This window comes from Mustelus asterias, chromosome 11 (assembly GCF_964213995.1).
Source record: "Mustelus asterias chromosome 11, sMusAst1.hap1.1, whole genome shotgun sequence".
Classification (NCBI taxonomy): domain Eukaryota; kingdom Metazoa; phylum Chordata; class Chondrichthyes; order Carcharhiniformes; family Triakidae; genus Mustelus; species Mustelus asterias.
The window spans coordinates 109,186,007-109,209,855 of NC_135811.1; the positions used below are offsets into that span (position 1 = coordinate 109,186,007).

A 23,849-nucleotide genomic window follows, 5' to 3' on the forward strand; every position below is an offset into this window, starting at 1 on the left:
TAACACTCTGATATACCCCACACCCCACACTGTAACACTGTGATATACCCCACACCCCTCACTGTAACACTCTGATATACCCCACACCCCTCACTGTAACACTCTGATATACCCCACACTGTAACACTCTGATATACCCCACACCCCTCACTTTAACACTCTGATATACTCCACACCCCTCACTGTAACACTCTGATATACTCCACACCCCTCACTGTAACACTCTGATATACTCCACACCCCTCACTGTAACACTCTGATATACTCCACACCCCTCACTGTAACACTCTGATATACCCCACACCCCTCACTGTAACACTCTGATATACCCCACACCCCTCACTGTAACACTCTGATATACTCTACACCCCTCACTGTAACACTGATATACCCCACACCCCTCACTGTAACACTCTGATATACCCCACACCCCTCACTGTAACACTCTGATATACCCCACACCCCTCACTGTAACACTCTGATATACCCCACACCCCTCACTGTAACACTGATATACCCCACACCCCTCACTGTAACACTCTGATATACCCCACACCCCTCACTGTAACACTCTGATATATCCCACACCCCTCACTGTAACACTGATATACCCCACACCCCTCACTGTAGCACTCTGATATACTCCACACCCCTCACTGTAACACTCTGATATACTCCACACCCCTCACCGTAACACTCTGATATATCCCACACCCCTCACTGTAACACTCTGATATATCCCACACCCCTCACTGTAACACTCTGATATACCCCACACTGTAACACTCTGATATACCCCACACCCCTCACTTTAACACTCTGATATACTCCACACCCCTCACTGTAACACTCTGATATACTCCACACCCCTCACTGTAACACTCTGATATACTCCACACCCCCCACTGTAACACTCTGATATACCCCACACTGTAACACTCTGATATACCCCACACTGTAACACTCTGATATACCCCACACCCCACACTGTAACACTGTGATATACCCCACACCCCTCACTGTAACACTCTGATATACCCCACACCCCTCACTGTAACACTCTGATATACCCCACACTGTAACACTCTGATATCCCCCACACCCCTCACTTTAACACTCTGATATACCCCACACCCCTCACTGTAACACTCTGATATACCACACACCCCTCACAGTAACACTCTGATATACCCCACACCCCTCACTGTAACACTCTGATATACCCCACACCCCTCACTGTAACACTCTGATATCCCACACCCATCACAGCAACACTCTGATATACCCCACACCCCTCACTGTAACACTGATATACCCCACACCCCTCACTGTAGCACCCTGGTATACTCCACACCCCTCACTGTAACACTGATATACCCCACACCCCTCACTGTAACACTCTGATATACTCCACACCCCTCACTGTAACACTCTGATATACCCCACACACCTCACTGTAACACTCTGATATATCCCACACCCCTCACTGTAACACTCTGATATACCCCACACTCCTCACTGTAACACTCTGATATACCCCACACCCCTCACTGTAACACTCTGATATACCCCACACCCCTCACTGTAACACTCTGATATACTCCACACCCCTCACTGTAACACTCTGATATACCCCACACCCCTCACTGTAACACTCTGATATACCCCACACCCCTCACTGTAACACTCTGATATACCCCACACACCTCACTGTAACACTCTGATATACCCCACACCCCTCACTGTAACACTCTGATATACCCCACACCCCTCACTGTAACACTCTGATATACTCCACACCCCTCACTGTAACACTCTGATATACCCCACACCCCTCACTGTAACACTCTGATATACCCCACACCCCTCACTGTAACACTCTGATATACTCTACACCCCTCACTGTAACACTGATATACCCCACACCCCTCACTGTAACACTCTGATATACCCCACACCCCTCACTGTAACACTCTGATATACCCCACACCCCTCACTGTAACACTCTGATATACCCCACACCCCTCACTGTAACACTGATATACCCCACACCCCTCACTGTAACACTCTGATATACCCCACACCCCTCACTGTAACACTCTGATATATCCCACACCCCTCACTGTAACACTGATATACCCCACACCCCTCACTGTAGCACTCTGATATACTCCACACCCCTCACTGTAACACTCTGATATACTCCACACCCCTCACTGTAACACTCTGATATACCCCACACCCCTCACTGTAACACTCTGATATACCCCACACCCCTCACTGTAACACTCTGATATACTCCACACCCCTCACTGTAACACTCTGATATACCCCACACCCCTCACTGTAACACTCTGATATACCCCACACCCCTCACTGTAACACTCTGATATACTCTACACCCCTCACTGTAACACTGATATACCCCACACCCCTCACTGTAAGACTCTGATATACCCCACACCCCTCACTGTAACACTCTGATATACCCCACACCCCTCACTGTAACACTCTGATATACCCCACACCCCTCACTGTAACACTGATATACCCCACACCCCTCACTGTAACACTCTGATATACCCCACACCCCTCACTGTAACACTCTGATATATCCCACACCCCTCACTGTAACACTGATATACCCCACACCCCTCACTGTAGCACTCTGATATACTCCACACCCCTCACTGTAACACTCTGATATACTCCACACCCCTCACCGTAACACTCTGATATATCCCACACCCCTCACTGTAACACTCTGATATATCCCACACCCCTCACTGTAACACTCTGATATACCCCACACTGTAACACTCTGATATACCCCACACCCCTCACTTTAACACTCTGATATACTCCACACCCCTCACTGTAACACTCTGATATACTCCACACCCCTCACTGTAACACTCTGATATACTCCACACCCCTCACTGTAACACTCTGATATACCCCACACTGTAACACTCTGATATACCCCACACTGTAACACTCTGATATACCCCACACCCCACACTGTAACACTGTGATATACCCCACACCCCTCACTGTAACACTCTGATATACCCCACACCCCTCACTGTAACACTCTGATATACCCCACACTGTAACACTCTGATATACCCCACACCCCTCACTTTAACACTCTGATATACTCCACACCCCTCACTGTAACACTCTGATATACCCCACACCCCTCACTGTAACACTCTGATATACCCCACACCCCTCACTGTAACACTCTGATATACTCCACACCCCTCACTGTAACACTCTGATATACCCCACAGCCCTCACTGTAACACTCTGATATACCCCACACCCCTCACTGTAACACTCTGATATACTCTACACCCCTCACTGTAACACTGATATACCCCACACCCCTCACTGTAACACTCTGATATACCCCACACCCCTCACTGTAACACTCTGATATACCCCACACCCCTCACTGTAACACTCTGATATACCCCACACCCCTCACTGTAACACTGATATACCCCACACCCCTCACTGTAACACTCTGATATACCCCACACCCCTCACTGTAACACTCTGATATATCCCACACCCCTCACTGTAACACTGATATACCCCACACCCCTCACTGTAGCACTCTGATATACTCCACACCCCTCACTGTAACACTCTGATATACTCCACACCCCTCACCGTAACACTCTGATATATCCCACACCCCTCACTGTAACGCTCTGATATATCCCACACCCCTCACTGTAACACTCTGATATACCCCACACTGTAACACTCTGATATACCCCACACCCCTCACTTTAACACTCTGATATACTCCACACCCCTCACTGTAACACTCTGATATACTCCACACCCCTCACTGTAACACTCTGATATACTCCACACCCCCCACTGTAACACTCTGATATACCCCACACTGTAACACTCTGATATACCCCACACTGTAACACTCTGATATACCCCACACCCCACACTGTAACACTGTGATATACCCCACACCCCTCACTGTAACACTCTGATATACCCCACACCCCTCACTGTAACACTCTGATATACCCCACACTGTAACACTCTGATATACCCCACACCCCTCACTTTAACACTCTGATATACTCCACACCCCTCACTGTAACACTCTGATATACTCCACACCCCTCACTGTAACACTCTGATATACTCCACACCCCTCACTGTAACACTCTGATATACTCCACACCCCTCACTGTAACACTCTGATATACCCCACACCCCTCACTGTAACACTCTGATATACCCCACACCCCTCACTGTAACACTCTGATATACTCTACACCCCTCACTGTAACACTGATATACCCCACACCCCTCACTGTAACACTCTGATATACCCCACACCCCTCACTGTAACACTCTGATATACCCCACACCCCTCACTGTAACACTCTGATATACCCCACACCCCTCACTGTAACACTGATATACCCCACACCCCTCACTGTAACACTCTGATATACCCCACACCCCTCACTGTAACACTCTGATATATCCCACACCCCTCACTGTAACACTGATATACCCCACACCCCTCACTGTAGCACTCTGATATACTCCACACCCCTCACTGTAACACTCTGATATACTCCACACCCCTCACCGTAACACTCTGATATATCCCACACCCCTCACTGTAACACTCTGATATATCCCACACCCCTCACTGTAACACTCTGATATACCCCACACTGTAACACTCTGATATACCCCACACCCCTCACTTTAACACTCTGATATACTCCACACCCCTCACTGTAACACTCTGATATACTCCACACCCCTCACTGTAACACTCTGATATACTCCACACCCCCCACTGTAACACTCTGATATACCCCACACTGTAACACTCTGATATACCCCACACTGTAACACTCTGATATACCCCACACCCCACACTGTAACACTGTGATATACCCCACACCCCTCACTGTAACACTCTGATATACCCCACACCCCTCACTGTAACACTCTGATATACCCCACACTGTAACACTCTGATATCCCCCACACCCCTCACTTTAACACTCTGATATACTCCACACCCCTCACTGTAACACTCTGATATACTCCACACCCCTCACTGTAACACTCTGATATACTCCACACCCCTCACTGTAACACTCTGATATACCCCACACTGTAACACTCTGATATACCCCACACTGTAACACTCTGATATACCCCACACCCCACACTGTAACACTGTGATATACCCCACACCCCTCACTGTAACACTCTGATATACCCCACACCCCTCACTGTAACACTCTGATATACCCCACACCCCTCACTGTAACACTCTGATATACTCCACACCCCTCACTGTAACACTCTGATATACCCCACACCCCTCACTGTAACACTCTGATATACCCCACACCCCTCACTGTAACACTCTGATATACTCCACACCCCTCACTGTAACACTGATATACCCCACACCCCTCACTGTAACACTCTGATATACCCCACACCCCTCACTGTAACACTCTGATATACCCCACACCCCTCACTGTAACACTCTGATATACCCCACACCCCTCACTGTAACACTGATATACCCCACACCCCTCACTGTAACACTCTGATATACCCCACACCCCTCACTGTAACACTCTGATATATCCCACACCCCTCACTGTAACACTGATATACCCCACACCCCTCACTGTAGCACTCTGATATACTCCACACCCCTCACTGTAACACTCTGATATATCCCACACCCCTCACTGTAACACTCTGATATACCCCACACTGTAACGCTCTGATATACTCCACACCCCTCACTGTAACACTCTGATATACCCCACACTGTAACACTCTGATATACCCCACACTGTAACACTCTGATATACTCCACACCCCTCACTGTAACACTCTGATATATCCCACACCCCTCACAGTAACACTCTGATATACCCCACACTGTAACACTCTGATATACTCCACACCCCTCACTGTAACACTCTGATATACCCCACACTGTAACACTCTGATATACTCCACACCCCTCACTGTAACACTCTGATATACTCCACACCCCTCACTGTAACACTCTGATATACCCCACACTGTAACACTCTGATATACCCCACACCCCTCACTGTAACACTCTGATATACCCCACACCCCTCACTGTAACACTCTGATATACCCCACACCCCTCACTGTAACACTCTGATATAACCCACACCCCTCACTGTAACACGCTGATATACCCCACACCCCTCACTGTAACACTCTGATATAACCCACACCCCTCACTGTAACACGCTGATATACCCCACACCCCTCACTGTAACACTCTGATATACCCCACACCCCTCACTGTAACACTCTGATATACCCCACACCCCTCACAGTAACACTCTGATATACCCCACACCCCTCATTGTAACACTCTGATATACCCCACACCCCTCACAGTAACACTCTGATATACCCCACACCCCTCACTGTAACACTCTGATATACCCCACACCCCTCACAGTAACACTCTGATATACCCCAGACCCCTCACTGTAACACTCTGATATATCCCACACCCCTCACTGTAACACTCTGATATCCCACACCCCTCACAGCAACACTCTGATATACCCCACACCCCTCACTGTAACACTGATATATCCCACACCCCTCACTGTAGCACCCTGGTATACTCCACACCCCTCACTGTAACACTGATATACCCCACACCCCTCACTGTAACACTCTGATATACCCCACACCCCTCACTGTAACACCCTGATATACCCCACACCCCTCACTGTAACACTCTGATATACCCCACACCCCTCACTGTAACACTCTGATATACTCCACACCCCTCACTGTAACACTCTGATATACCCCACACCCCTCACTGTAACACTCTGATATACCCCACACCCCTCACTGTAACACTGATATACCCCACACCCCTCACTGTTACACTCTGATATACCCCACACCCCTCACTGTAACACTCTGATATATCCCACACCCCTCACTGTAACACTGATATACCCCACACCCCTCACTGTAGCACTCTGATATACTCCACACCCCTCACTGTAACACTCTGATATATCCCACACCCCTCACTGTAACACTCTGATATATCCCACACCCCTCACTGTAACACTCTGATATACCCCACACTGTAACACTCTGATATATCCCACACCCCTCACTGTAACACTGATATACCCCACACCCCTCACTGTAACACTCTGATATATCCCACGCCCCTCACTGTAACACTCTGATATATCCCACACCCCTCACTGTAACACTCTGATATACTCCACACCCCTCACTGTAACACTCTGATATATCCCACACCCCTCACTGTAACATTCTGATATACCCCACACTGTAACACTCTGATATACCCCACACCCCTCACTTTAACACTCTGATATACTCCACACCCCTCACTGTAACACTCTGATATACTCCACACCCCTCACTGTAACACTGATATACCCCACACCCCTCACTGTAACACTCTGATATACTCCACACCCCTCACTGTAACACTCTGATATATCCCACACCCCTCACTGTAACATTCTGATATACCCCACACTGTAACACTCTGATATACCCCACACCCCTCACTTTAACACTCTGATATACTCCACACCCCTCACTGTAACACTCTGATATACTCCACACCCCTCACTGTAACACTGATATACCCCACACCCCTCACTGTAACACTCTGATATACCCCACACCCCTCACTGTAACACTCTGATATACCCCACACCCCTCACTGTAACACTCTGATATACCCCACATCCCTCACTGTAACACTGATATACCCCACACCCCTCACTGTAACACTCTGATATACCCCACACCCCTCACTGTAACACTCTGATATACCCCACACCCCTCACTTTAACACTCTGATATACCCCAGACCCCTCACTGTAACACTCTGATATAGCCCACACCCCTCACAGTAACACTCTGATATACCCCACACCCCTCACTGTAACACTCTGATATACCCCACACCCCTCACTGTAACACTCTCTGATATACCCCACACCCCTCACTGTAACATTCTGATATACCCCACACCCCTCACTGTAACACTCTGATATACCCCACACCCCTCACTGTAACACTCTGATATAGCCCACACCCCTCACAGTAATACTGTGATATAACCCACACCCCTCACTGTAACACTCTGATATACCCCACACCCCACACAGTAACACTCTGATATACCCCACACCCCTCACAGTAACACTCTGATATAGCCCACACCCCTCACAGTAACACTCTGATATACCCCACACCCCTCACTGTAACACTCTGATATACCCCACACCCCTCACAGTAACACTCTGATATACCCCACACCGCTCACTGTAACACTCTGATATACCCCACACCCCTCACAGTAACACTCTGATATACCCCACACCCCTCACTGTAACACTCTGATATACCCCACACCCCTCACTGTAACACTCTGATATCCCACACCCATCACAGCAACACTCTGATATACCCCACACCCCTCACTGTAACACTGATATACCCCACACCCCTCACTGTAACACTGATATACCCCACACCCCTCACTGTAGCACCCTGGTATACTCCACACCCCTCACTGTAACACTCTGATATACCCCACACCCCTCACTGTAACACTCTGATATACTCCACACCCCTCACTGTAACACTCTGATATACCCCACACCCCTCACTGTAACACTCTGATATATCCCACACCCCTCACTGTAACACTCTGATATACCCCACACTCCTCACTGTAACACTCTGATATACCCCACACCCCTCACTGTAACACTCTGATATACCCCACACCCCTCACTGTAACACTCTGATATACTCCACACCCCTCACTGTAACACTCTGATATACCCCACACCCCTCACTGTAACACTCTGATATACCCCGCACCCCTCACTGTAACACTCTGATATACCCCACACACCTCACTGTAACACTCTGATATACCCCACACCCCTCACTGTAACACTCTGATATACCCCACACCCCTCACTGTAACACTCTGATATACTCCACACCCCTCACTGTAACACTCTGATATACCCCACACCCCTCACTGTAACACTCTGATATACCCCACACCCCTCACTGTAACACTCTGATATACTCTACACCCCTCACTGTAACACTGATATACCCCACACCCCTCACTGTAACACTCTGATATACCCCACACCCCTCACTGTAACACTCTGATATACCCCACACCCCTCACTGTAACACTCTGATATACCCCACACCCCTCACTGTAACACTGATATACCCCACACCCCTCACTGTAACACTCTGATATACCCCACACCCCTCACTGTAACACTCTGATATATCCCACACCCCTCACTGTAACACTGATATACCCCACACCCCTCACTGTAGCACTCTGATATACTCCACACCCCTCACTGTAACACTCTGATATACTCCACACCCCTCACCGTAACACTCTGATATATCCCACACCCCTCACTGTAACACTCTGATATATCCCACACCCCTCACTGTAACACTCTGATATACCCCACACTGTAACACTCTGATATACCCCACACCCCTCACTTTAACACTCTGATATACTCCACACCCCTCACTGTAACACTCTGATATACTCCACACCCCTCACTGTAACACTCTGATATACTCCACACCCCTCACTGTAACACTCTGATATACCCCACACTGTAACACTCTGATATACCCCACACTGTAACACTCTGATATACCCCACACCCCACACTGTAACACTGTGATATACCCCACACCCCTCACTGTAACACTCTGATATACCCCACACCCCTCACTGTAACACTCTGATATACCCCACACTGTAACACTCTGATATACCTCACACCCCTCACTTTAACACTCTGATATACTCCACACCCCTCACTGTAACACTCTGATATACTCCACACCCCTCACTGTAACACTCTGATATACTCCACACCCCTCACTGTAACACTCTGATATACCCCACACTGTAACACTCTGATATACCCCACACTGTAACACTCTGATATACCCCACACCCCACACTGTAACACTGTGATATACCCCACACCCCTCACTGTAACACTCTGATATACCCCACACCCCTCACTGTAACACTCTGATATACCCCACACTGTAACACTCTGATATACCCCACACCCCTCACTTTAACACTCTGATATACTCCACACCCCTCACTGTAACACTCTGATATACTCCACACCCCTCACTGTAACACTCTGATATACTCCACACCCCTCACTGTAACACTCTGATATACCCCACACTGTAACACTCTGATATACCCCACACTGTAACACTCTGATATACCCCACACTGTAACACTCTGATATACCCCACACCCCACACTGTAACACTGTGATATACCCCACACCCCTCACTGTAACACTCTGATATACCCCACACCCCTCACTGTAACACTCTGATATACCCCACACTGTAACACTCTGATATACCTCACACCCCTCACTTTAACACTCTGATATACTCCACACCCCTCACTGTAACACTCTGATATACTCCACACCCCTCACTGTAACACTCTGATATACTCCACACCCCTCACTGTAACACTCTGATATACCCCACACTGTAACACTCTGATATACCCCACACTGTAACACTCTGATATACCCCACACCCCACACTGTAACACTGTGATATACCCCACACCCCTCACTGTAACACTCTGATATACCCCACACCCCTCACTGTAACACTCTGATATACCCCACACTGTAACACTCTGATATACCCCACACCCCTCACTTTAACACTCTGATATACTCCACACCCCTCACTGTAACACTCTGATATACTCCACACCCCTCACTGTAACACTCTGATATACTCCACACCCCTCACTGTAACACTCTGATATACCCCACACTGTAACACTCTGATATACCCCACACTGTAACACTCTGATATACCCCACACCCCACACTGTAACACTGTGATATACCCCACACCCCTCACTGTAACACTCTGATATACCCCACACCCCTCACTGTAACACTCTGATATACCCCACACCCCTCACTGTAACACTCTGATATACTCCACACCCCTCACTGTAACACTCTGATATACCCCACACCCCTCACTGTAACACTCTGATATACCCCACACCCCTCACTGTAACACTCTGATATACTCCACACCCCTCACTGTAACACTGATATACCCCACACCCCTCACTGTAACACTCTGATATACCCCACACCCCTCACTGTAACACTCTGATATACCCCACACCCCTCACTGTAACACTCTGATATACCCCACACCCCTCACTGTAACACTGATATACCCCACACCCCTCACTGTAACACTCTGATATGCCCCACACCCCTCACTGTAACACTCTGATATATCCCACACCCCTCACTGTAACACTGATATACCCCACACCCCTCACTGTAGCACTCTGATATACTCCACACCCCTCACTGTAACACTCTGATATATCCCACACCCCTCACTGTAACACTCTGATATACCCCACACTGTAACGCTCTGATATACTCCACACCCCTCACTGTAACACTCTGATATACCCCACACTGTAACACTCTGATATACCCCACACTGTAACACTCTGATATACTCCACACCCCTCACTGTAACACTCTGATATATCCCACACCCCTCACAGTAACACTCTGATATACCCCACACTGTAACACTCTGATATACCCCACACTGTAACACTCTGATATACCCCACACCCCACACTGTAACACTGTGATATACCCCACACCCCTCACTGTAACACTCTGATATACCCCACACCCCTCACTGTAACACTCTGATATACCCCACACCCCTCACTGTAGCACTCTGATATACTCCACACCCCTCACTGTAACACTCTGATATACCCCACACCCCTCACTGTAACACTCTGATATACCCCACACCCCTCACTGTAACACTCTGATATCCCACTCCCCTCACTGTAACATTCTGATATACCCCACACCCCTCACTGTAGCACTCTGATATCCCACTCCCCTCACTGTAGCACTCTGATATACTCCACACCCCTCACTGTAGCACTCTGTAACACTGTAATGAATGTGTTTAGTTTCAGCCTATCACTCCACAAACCGTTTGCCCGACACTCACTCCACCTACACCATCACCACCTGCCGGATCATGCATCCCTCTGATGAACTGACCACAGTGACACTGAGGTAAGAGAGAGGGTGGCGAGGGGGTGCGTGGGGGAGGCGGAGGGTCACAGTCTGTGCTGACTGCGGACTTTATAGTGCCTGATTGTAATGATTGGACAATAGTGCACCCCTTCTTATCGAGGCGCTGCTTGAATAGTTGGCAGGAAATGGGTAACTCCATTTGAAAAAGAGGGAGAAGCAAGGATTGAGCATCTCACTCAGCCTTACTGTGTCCCAGGGCTCCACAACCAATGGAATCCCTTTGAAGTGTTGTCACCTTTGTAATATAGGAAACACAGTTGCTCATTTGTACACAGCAAGATCCCACAAACAGCAATGTGAAAATGACGCCTAATGGTGTTTCTCTGAGTCCTCGGGTACCGGGGGGGGAGTTGGTGTTTGGTGTCTCCTGATGATGTATTAATGATAGAACATGCCCTTTACACCATTGCATTGTCATATCAGGGCCTTGTGTAATCACCACATGAGCAGATAATCCTTCCCGCTTCCTATTTTCTAATGGGATGGGGTGGCGGGGATTCGCTGGTAAGGTGCACATTTATTGCCCATCCCTACTTGCCCTGGAGGAGGTAGTGGTGAGTCACCTTCTTAACTGCTGCAGTCCGGGTCTCGCCATCACTTCTTCAAGGGCAATTAGGGGTGGGGAACAAATCCTGGTCTGACCAGCCACGCCCACATCCTGTGAAAGGAAAAAAAAAAAATCATGTGGCGTAGGTACACCCACAGTGCTGATAGGGAGGGAGTTCCAGGATTTTGACCCAGACACAGTGAAGGAATGGCAATATATTTCCAAATCAGGGTGATGAGTGGCTTGGAGGGGAATCTCCAGGTGGTGGTGTTCCCAGGTATCTGCTGCTCCTGTCCTTCTAGATTGTAGTGGTCATGGGTTTGGAAGGTGCTGCCGAAGGAGCCTTGGTGAGTTCCTGTAGTGCTTCTTGTAGATGGTACACACTGCAGCCACTGTGAGTCAGTGGTGGCGGGAGTGAATGTTGAAGGTGGTGGATGGGGTTCCAATCAAGCGGGGCTGCTTTGTCCTGGATGGTGTCGAGCTTCTTGAGTGTTGTTGGAGCCGCACCCATCCAGGCAAGTGGGGAGTATTCCATCGCACTCCTGATTCGTGCCTTGTACTTGGTGGACAGACTTTGAGGATCGGGAGGTGAGTTACTCACTGCAGAATTCCCGGTTTCTGGCCTGCTCTGGTAGCCACAGTATTTATATGGCTGATCTAGTTCAGTGTCTGGTCAGTGGTAACCCCAGGATTCAGCAATGGTGATGCCATTGACTGCCAAGCGGGGATGGTTATATTCTCTGATATTGGAGATGGTCATTATCTGGCACTTGTGTGGTGTGAATGTCACTTGCCACTTGTCAGCCCAAACCTGGATATTGTCCAGGTCTTGCTGCATTTGGATACAGACGGCTTCAGTATCTGAGGAGTCGCGAATGGTGCTGAACATTTCACGGCTAATCATCTGGAATTTGTTTTTAGGCAGAGGGATTGTAGTTTTTGGATCTAAATCTTTATATCCTGTTAATAGAATCTTCAGGGACAACTGTTGTTGAAGCTGATTACAGCTGGGCGTCACAGCTGGGCGTCACAGCTGGGCGTCACAGCTGGGCGTCACAGCTGGGCGTCACAGCTGGGTGTCACAGCTGGGTGGCTGCAGACTCCCACATCACATTCCTCACACTGTGGGAGGGACTTGGTAAAAGATTGATGTCTTGTCCTCTGTATTTGATGAGGACTACAAGGGATGAATCTATTCTCTGTCTGGTGCTTCCCTCCCCTTCACTGTACCCCCTCCTCCTAATCCCCTACCACCTCACACACCCCCTCTCTCTCCCATTCTGAAGGAGGCCATTGGGTGGTCCTTACACCCAGGGGTGAATGTTGATGGTATGGAGAGGAATTTCTAATGGACTCTTGTCTTCATTCCAAATACAGGCAGGAAATTCCATGCTGCGGCCAGTGTGTAAAAGTGTAAGGAGTTGAATTTCAAAGTAAGATTCTGGTGTTTTGTTCCCAGTGTCCGCCCCTCACATAGAACAGCTGCTCTTGTGTAGACTTTCCTTTCGTAGAGTCTGTGTTGGCCACGTTTTGAACCTTGTGTAGAGCACCAGCCTCTCCTATAGAACACCTCTTCCACTTCTATCACCTGGCAGCCTGGGCATCTGTCCATCAGGTTTATTGGGGAATTATTTCATTTGGTGTTTCCATTAACGCCTTGAGGGCAGTTTGCACCGTGTTGTCATGGTTGTTAGTCTTCCCACAGTGACTGCTGCAAAAGACAGCCTTTCCATTGATTCCGTAGCGAGTTCTACCTGGAACAGGTCACTTCCCCGTCGCTGGACACTCACAGCTTGATATAGATAATCGAAGTGAGTGGGCGAGGGTCTGGCAGATGGAGCACAATGTTGGTAAATGTGAGGTCATCCATTTTGGTAGGAATAACAGCAAAATGGACTATTATTTAAATGGTAAAAAATTGCAGCATGCTGCTGTGCAGAGGGACCTGGGTGTCCTTGTGCAGGAATCACAAGGAGTTGGTTTGCAGGTGCAGCAGGTAATTAAGAAGGCAAATGGAATTTTGTCCTTCATTGCTAGAGGGATGGAGTTTAAATATAGCGAGATTATGTTGCAGTTGTATAAGGTGCTGGTGAGGCCACACCTGGAGTACAGTGTACAGTTTTGGTCTCCTTACTTGAGAAAGGATATACTGGCACTGGAGGGGGTGCAGAGGAGATTCACTAGGTTGAGTTGAGAGAGTTGGTTTATGAGGAGAGATTGAGTAGATTGGGACTGTTATACTCATTGGAATTCAGAAGAATGAGGGGAGATCTTATAGAAACATATAAGATTATGAAGGGAGTAGATAAGATAGAAGCAGGGAAGTTGCTTCCACTGGCGGGTAAAACTAGAACTAGGGGGCGTAGCCTCAAAATAAGGGAAAGCAGATTTAGGACTGAGTTGAGGAGGAACTTCTTCACACAAAGGGTTGTGAATCTGTGGAATTCCCTGTCCAGTGAAGCAGTTGAGGCTACCTCATTGAATGTTTTTAAGGCAAGGATAGATAAATTTTTGAACAGTAAAGGAATTAAGGGTTATGGTGAGCGGGTGGGTAAGTGGAGCTGAGTCCACAAAAAGATCAGCCATGATCTTATTGAATGGCGGAGCAGGCTCGAGGGGCCAGATGGCCTACTCCTGCTCCTAGTTCTTATAGAACATAGAACATAGAACAGTACAGCACAGAACAGGCCCTTCGGCCCACGATGTTGTGCCGAGCTTTATCTGAAACCAAAATCAAGCTATCCCACTCCCTATCATCCTGGTGTGCTCCATGTGCCTATCCAATAACCGCTTAAATGTTCCTAAAGTGTCTGACTCCACTATCACTGCAGGCAGTCCATTCCACACCCCAACCACTCTCTGCATAAAGAACCTACCTCTGATATCCTTCCTGTATCTCCCACCATGAACCCTATAGTTATGCCCCCTTGTAATGGCTCCATCCACCTGAGGAAATAGTCTTTGAACGTTCACTCTATCTATCCCCTTCATCATTTTATAAACCTCTATTAAGTCTCCCCTCAGCCTCCTCCGCTCCAGAGAGAACAGCCCTAGCTCCCGCAACCTTTCCTCATAAGACCTACCCTCCAAACCAGGCAGCATCCTGGTAAATCTCCTCTGCACTCTTTCCAGCGCTTCCACATCCTTCTTATAGTGAGGTGACCAGAACTGCACACAATATTCCAAATGTGGTCTCACCAAGGTCCTGTACAGTTGCAGCATAACCCCACGGCTCTTAAACTCCAACCCCCTGTTAATAAAAGCTAACACACTATAGGCCTTCTTCACAGCTCTATCCACTTGAGTGGCAACCTTTAGAGATCTGTGGATATGGACCCCAAGATCTCTCTGTTCCTCCACAGTCTTCAGAACCCTACCTTTGACCCTGTAATCCACATTTAAATTAGTCCTACCAAAATGAATCACCTCACATTTCTCAGGGTTAAACTCCATTTGCCATTTTTCAGCCCAGCTTTGCATCCTATCTATGTCTCTTTGCAGCCTACAACAGCCCTCCACCTCATCCACTACTCCACCAATCTTGGTGTCATCAGCAAATTTACTGATCCACCCTTCAGCCCCCTCCTCTAAGTCATTAATAAAAATCACAAAGAGCAGAGGACCAAGCACTGATCCCTGCGGCACTCCGCTAGCAACCTGCGTCCAATCCGAAAATTTTCCATCGACCACCACCCTCTGTCTTCGATCAGACAGCCAGTTACCTATCCAATCGGCCAACTTTCCCTCTGTCCCACACCTCCTCACTTTCATCATAAACATTTCTTATGTTCTTATGTTCCCCTACCTCACCGTGGAGATCTCAGAGTTCTTCCCCCCACAGCAGTCAGTACTGGCACCCTCCCCACTTTCCCCAAATATCAGGCCCCCACACCCCCCTCCCCCTCCCCCCCACCCCACCTGAATACCCATCGTCAGCTTCCCCAGCTCCCACATCCGCTCCCGATCACCACCACAAATAAATGAGTCCCTCCCCCTCTTCCCCCATTAGGCTCAGACTGGGATCTGCCCTGGCACTGCCGAGTTTGCATTGTGCCAACCAGTTCACACCTAATCTTGAGTCCCTGCAGCCATTCTCGTGGAAGGTGAAGGCGGACTCATGATAGTCTCCAAAATAGTCACTAATAAATTCAGTAGAAAATTCAGGAAACATTTCTTTCCTGAGGAAGTGATGGAAGTGAATAGTGTCGATGCATTTAAATATTAAATTGGATAAACACATGTGAGAGAAAGGAATAGAAGGATAGGGGAGATGGTGTGTCTGGAATATAGCATGGACCAGTTGGGCTGAATGGCCTGTTCCTGTCTTGTACTTTCTTTGTAAAGTTAATTCCCCTTTTTAACCCGTAAATATTTTGTAATGTTTTGAGTCTTTCAATCTTGAGTTTATGGCGATAATGTTTGTGATGAGTTGTGTTATTCCCTCCAGCTCCTGTGATTATTATAGAATCCCTACAGTACAGAAGGAGACCATTCGGCCCATTGAGCCTGCACCGACAACAATCCCACCCTATCCCCGTAACCCCTTCTAACCTCCCTGAAACTAGCGTCAATTTAGCATGGCCAATCCACCTAACCCGCACATCTTTGGAGTGTGGGAGGAAACCGGAGCACCCAGAGGAAACCCATGCAGACAGGGGGAGGACGTGCAAACTCCACACAGACAGTGACTCAAGCCAGGGCTCGAATCCAGGTCCCTGGCGCTGTGAGGCAGCAGTGCTGACCACTGTGCCACCCATAAATTCAATCATGATTTCATGGTTGAATTTCCCCAGTGTTACTCATTCCTTCTATTGAACTCCATCCAATGGAATGAGTTATGACAAAGAGAGCAAAATGCAAGTGTGGAGATGGGAATCTAAATGATTGATTTAAACAAGGGATCCATTTAGGTCTCATTAAGGATTGATTAGCTGTTAAAGTTGAATTTAGTCTCTGGATTAACCTATCAGAATGTGTACTCACGGAAAATATTCTCTACAAAAACTAGTGAAATATTGTCTTGTGATGTGATTGTTCGAGGTTTCTGGGTTGAGGTCGGATGGATGAAGATTGTTCAGGTGGAGTGGACTGGAGTTTGGATTGGCTGAGTTTGAGGTCAGTTGAAATGTGTAGGATTGCACCGAGAGTGATATTGAGTTGAGTCTTGATCAATGTAATGAGGTTGATTGGTTAAGTTTGAACAGTGGTGACGTTCGGGTTCGGGGTAACTGCGAGTAGGAATGAATTAAGGTTGGTTTAGTTGGAATGAGCTTGACAGCAGTGTGAATAGTTTGTCAGGATTTTGTTGGGTTTGGGTGGATTGAGGGTTATTGCTGAATCAGCAGTGACCCTCATTCCCAAAAATGCCCTGGTTTTTATTGAACAATACAGGAGGCAAATCTTCCGAGTTGAGCTACACTCAGGGCAAAGACACCATGTTCATGCCAGGTCTACCTTGTTGCATTATTGATTTGGTTGTCAAATACATTATTGAGTGTTTATCCCTCTGTTCTCTTCCAGTTTTCATCAAACTCCTAGCTCCTCTTGCAGCAGCGTTGGCAAGCTGAGGTCTACCTCATCTGATGGGAACTTGGATAGATTGAGGCCTATCTCTTCGTGTGGAAATTTTGACAGATTTCGGTCAACTCCATCGTACGGGAACATGAACACATTGAGACCTTCCCCATCCAGTCGGAAAGCTAACACCTTAGGGACCACCAAGTCCAGCACGAATTTTGAGGCTCTGCGAGCAGCTTCTTGTGTCTCCCACCGCAAACGTTATGCATCTGAGTCAGCCACTAACCTGAGGGAACACACCACCACAATGAGTACTTCACTGGGACTAGTCACCTTGTTAAAGGAGCAGGGCATATCCGCAGCCGTGTACGACCTCATCTGTAATGCTGAGGACAGTGGTGCACCAGACGACGCTTCCCTGATTCACCAACACTCGAACGGAACCCTGTCCAATTTCCCAACGCCAGGCACACGCTTGGTCTACCTTTCCAAGTCCCCGTTTGAACTGACGTACACCAGTCCACCTCAAAAACCCTTCCTTACCTCCAGCTTAGCCAGGTCCATGCTCAAGAGGATGAATTCTGCAGAGGACGGAAGGAGCCTGGGTGACAACAGGACCCAAAGAAACATCTTCAGCTTGAACCTGGTGGAAAAACTCAAGCGTCTTGGTTTAGACAAAGTGGTGGCCAGGGGGCTGGTTAACCCTGAGAACCAAAGGTTGACGAGACTCACTCGAAGATTCAGCACGTGAGAAATGGGAGCAGAAGACTTTCTCTTCCTAAATATAATGGCAGAATCTGTAGCAGGAACAGTAACGAATGAACATCTTTCACCCCCTCCTTCCTCTTCTTCCTTACCTGCAACGTATTTAAAAAAAACTGAACCTCATATTCCTGCAACAGATCCCCATCAATCAATCCAAGATCCTTTCCATTTTATTTCAGTTTTGTGTGCATTAAGCAAACTGCTTTAGTTGATTTGCTATTAAATTATCAGCTAAATGTTTAATAATAATCAACAATGGCAAGGGTGAAATGTGAATTATTATGCAAAGTGAGTTTTCTGCTGGAAGTGGCCAATACATTGGCTGGTTGGTGTTTTGGGAGGTGATGGTATTTAAGTCGGCTGCCTCAGTATTCAATGTGTATGTAACTCCAATCCCACTGATCAATAACGTGCATCCTGGACAAGTTCAGTCTATCTCACTCATTCTCATCCTTTGTGGGATCTCCACTGGACACAGGCCCGTGGAGTTTATGCTGAAGTGTGTATCACTCAGAGGTCATGTAGCCCAGACTGCTTTGAGAACACTGGCAGTCGCACTCTGACAGCATTCGCTGTCTTGACCTGTCACTGACAAGAGTTTCCTCTGTGCCAGTGTATGACCCTGAGTGAACGCACCTCTCTGCAATCATTGATAGTGTTAGCCACTGGCCTTTACTGGAAGCCTGATCTCTGAGCTTTCCAGTGAAGATATTCTGACCATTTTCTGGCTTGTGGGAAAAGTCGATTATTCCCCGAACGGGAAGAATGTTCTATTTCCTTGGCAGCAACATTCCTCACTGTGTGACCAGCTTAACCAAATTCAGTAAGGACTAGCCCTCACCACTAGTTATAATCCACGTAGAAACAAAGAGCAGAGTCTCACCGCCCTTGGGAGTCAGATAGTTGGAAGGGGACCTGACCCTTTGGAACAATTTGCATTTCTTATTTCTGAGTCCGTCCCAGTCTTTAGAAGCTGTTGGAATTGTTCTGATGGAACTCGGTGCATTGTTACTGTACAGGATTGTAGAGGTGGAACACATCTGACTGAGTGACGGGCTGCTATATCAGTGCATCAGCACTGGCAAGGAACATGGGTCAGTGTCCACACTAATACCTAACCACCTCTGAACAATCAACTGCAGCATAGAAGTTATTCTTGACTGTAGCGAGGGAGAACTTTCCATGCTTTCGCTGCAGTGCTGCTGGCTTTCTCATTTTAAAAACTTCAGCAAGTTTTGATTTTTAGGGAATTTCTTCAACTTTGCTCCGTTCAGTTTTAGTCGCTGAATATTAACCCTTTGCAAACTGCAGTGGCATTTAAGAAAGATTGGTGTGCAACAAGGTAAAACCGAAAGGTTATTGTGGAGATTCAGAAATTTACAAACCAAAATCCCCATTTGCCAATCTCCTATCAAAGCAAGTGGAATGTCTGGGCAATTCAGCAGATTCTGACTGGAGTTTAAGGAGTTCAGAACACAGCTGGATCTGCATGTTCCTTCTCTGCAATGGTTAATCCCCTTCCCAACACTATCCTTTGATTTGTTTTTAAATGTTCAATTAACCCCTAACCTTGACTACTTTTTGGGAGAGAGTTCAGATTTGAACTACTCTTTGTGTGAAAAAGTGCTTCCTGATATCAACCCCTAACTTTAATGATTGTTGGTAAATGAGCCATGTTGAAGAAGCAGCAATTCTCCAGTGAAAGGCTTAAACCCTCGTGTTAAAGGGGTGAGCAGAGGGAACAATAGGATTTTAACTGGGTTTGATCAGGTTAATTTTGCAAATGCCGGACACGATTCCAATTTTAATCTTTCTGGAGTCTGAATTATTTTGAGCTTCTGTGTGTTGGAGGCTTAAAGAATAAATCGCTCGTCATCTTGTGACTGAGTATCTCAGAGATATTGCCAGAACCCATTTCCAAACTAACTGCAGCAAGCAGACCATCTTGAACCAGACCAGCCCCTCGCACGCCAAACTCTGCCAGCGTGTCTTACCAGCTGCCCTCAGTAGAGGCTTACACCAATCAACATTCCTTCCCCATGGGCAACCTCGGTCCCGAATCACAGACTTACTAAAAATGTACGATTCTGTCGCTATTCATCCCCAATAAGAATGCAATGTAAAGACTGAACAGAGTCCTGGAACAGTGTGTATTATGTGCATCATGCTGCTGAACAGGCAGTTTGTTTATTTGCAGTTTTAGTGCAAAAGTGAAATGTATTTTAGAAAATATGACTGCACATAAATCCGTCCTAGTTGGTTATGTAGATGAGATAAGTTTCTCCTTTATGAAGTTAATGAGATACTCCTTCCAGTCTATCAGCTATTCTGTGTAGCAGTGAGTGTACAGACCTCAGGTTCATTGTGTCAGAAGGAAAAATCAAAGATAGAGTTTAATCCTGTAAAGATTTGTAATTTTTTAATTAAAAGTAATAAAGCAGTTATCGGACAAAAAATGAGTTACTGTTCGAATTAAAGTTTAAAGTTTATTTATTAGTGTCACAAGTAGGCTTACATTAACACTGTAATGAAGTTACTGTGAAAATCCCCTAGTCGTCACACTCCGGCGCCTGTTCGGGTTACACTGAGGGAGAATTTAGCACGGCCAATGCACCCAACCAGCACATCTTTCGGACTGTGGGAGGAAACCGGAGCACCCGGAGGAAACCCACGCAGACACGGGGAGAACGTGCAGACTCTGCACAGACAGTGACCCAAGCCGGGAATCAAACCCGGGTCCCTGGCGCTGTGAGGCAGCAGTGCTAGCCACTGTGCTACCGTGCCCCCGGGAATCGAACCCGGGTCCCTGGCGCTGTGAGGCAGCAGTGCTAGCCATTGTGCCACCCCAGAGTTTGAGTTTCTGATGTAAATGTTCCCTGAACCATCCTCCTCTGCGTTGCCAACCTTCTCTCGACTTTCAACGGCCCCTCTAAACTTTCCTCTTCTCAAATATCTCCCCAATTCAGTGCTGTCAATTTCCCAGATGTTTGTTCTCATTTTGTGACACTTGGAGAATGTGGAGAGTTTGTGTCCAGAGTAATCAAGTCCAGCTCATCATTAGTAGTGACTGGGTCTGAGCTGCTAAACCTAATAGTAAGATTCCCAAGATGCTCCTAGCATACTGGATCGATAGAAATTGGCATTTAAATTGGGATTGGATGGCAATGAGGTGTCCATCAATTATTTTTTGTAATCAATTTTGTGCCTAATGACACCTCCATAACATCACCTGTCTTTGTCCCTATCTTAGCCCATCTGCTGATCAAACCCTTATCCATGTCCTTGTATTTCTAGCTTCGAATGCACTCCTGGCTAATCTCTCATGTTCTAGCCTCCAAAAACTTGAGGTCACTCAAAACTCAGCTGCCCTTGTCTTACCTGAAGGAACATCCCAGTTTCCTCGTCACCCCTTTGCTCACTGACTTACAATAGCTTCCATTCAGCAACATCTAAGCCTGAAAATCCTCATCCTTGTTTTCAACTCCCTCCACAGCCTCATCCCTCCCTATCTCTGTAATTTCCTCAAGGCCCCACAACCCTCCTTGATAGCTGCACCCCTCTCATCCAAAGGAGGCATGGTTAGTAAGTTTGCAGATGACACCAAGATTGGTGGCGTAGTGGATAGTGAAGAAAGTTATCTCCAATTGCAACGGGGTCCTGATCAATTGGGCCAGTGGGCTGACGAATGGCAGATGGAGTTTAATTTAGATAAATTTAGAGGTGACGCATTTTGGTAGAATGAACCAGGGCAGAACTTACTCAGTTAATGGTAGGGCGTTGGGGAGAGTTACAGAGCAAAGAGATCCAGGGGTACAGGTTCATAGCTCCTTGAAAGTGGAGTCACAGGTGGACAGAGTGGTGAAGAAGGCATTCAGCATGCTTGGTTTCCTTGGTCAGAACATTGAGTACAGGAGTTGGGACGTCTTATTGAAGTTGTACAAGACATTGATAAGACCACACTTGCAGTACTGTGTACAGTTCTGGTCACCATATTATAGAAAGGATATTATTAAACTAGAAAGAGTGCAGAAAAGGTTTACTAGGATGCTACCGGGACTTGATGGTTTGAGTTATAAGGAGAGGCTGGAAAGACTGGGACTATTTTCTCTGGAGTGTAGGAGGCTGAGGTGTGATCTTATAGAGGTCTATAAAATAATGAGGGGCACGGATCAGCTAGATAGTCAATATCTTTTCCCAAAGTTAGAGGAGTCTAAAACTAGAGGGCATAGGTTTAAGGTGAGAGGGGAGAGATACAAAAGTGTCCAGAAGGGCAATTTTTTCACACAGAGGGTGGTGAGTGTCTGGAACGAGCTGCCAGAGGTAGTAGTAGAGGCGGGTACAATTTTATCTTTTAAAAAGCATTTAGACAGTTACATGGGTAAGATGGGTATAGAGGGATATGGGCCAAATGCGGGCAATTGGGACTAGCTAAGGGGTTTAAAAAAAGGGGGCATGGACAAGTTGGGCCGACGGGCCTGTTTCTGTGCTGTAAACCTCTATTACTCTCTGGCCCCTTGTACATCCCCAATTCTAATGCATCACCGTCAGTTGCTGTCCTTCAGCTGCTGGGCCCCAAACTCTGGAGTTCCCTCCCTAAACTTTTCCACCTCCCTCACATTCCTCCTTTAAGATATTCCTGCTTTGATCAAGCTCTTGGTCTTCTGACCTAACATGGCTTTAAATGCTCCTGTGAAGCTCCTTGA

The 23,849-nt window shown here is 47.3% G+C and overlaps 1 protein-coding gene across 1 annotated transcript in view; it reads left to right on the plus strand.

The window, feature by feature from the left end:
* LOC144500800 (trafficking kinesin-binding protein 1-like) overlaps nucleotides 1–21,649 on the plus strand; it is a gene marked incomplete at its 5' end in the record, with an annotated part of 83,393 nt that extends 61,744 nt beyond the window's left edge. Inside the window, 2 exons of the mRNA XM_078224264.1 lie at nucleotides 12,188–12,296; nucleotides 18,385–21,649. Of these exons, the coding sequence (XP_078080390.1) occupies nucleotides 12,188–12,296; nucleotides 18,385–19,132 (857 nt within the window). The remainder of the gene's footprint in view (nucleotides 1–12,187; nucleotides 12,297–18,384) is intronic.
* Nucleotides 21,650–23,849: the final 2,200 nt, after the last annotated feature.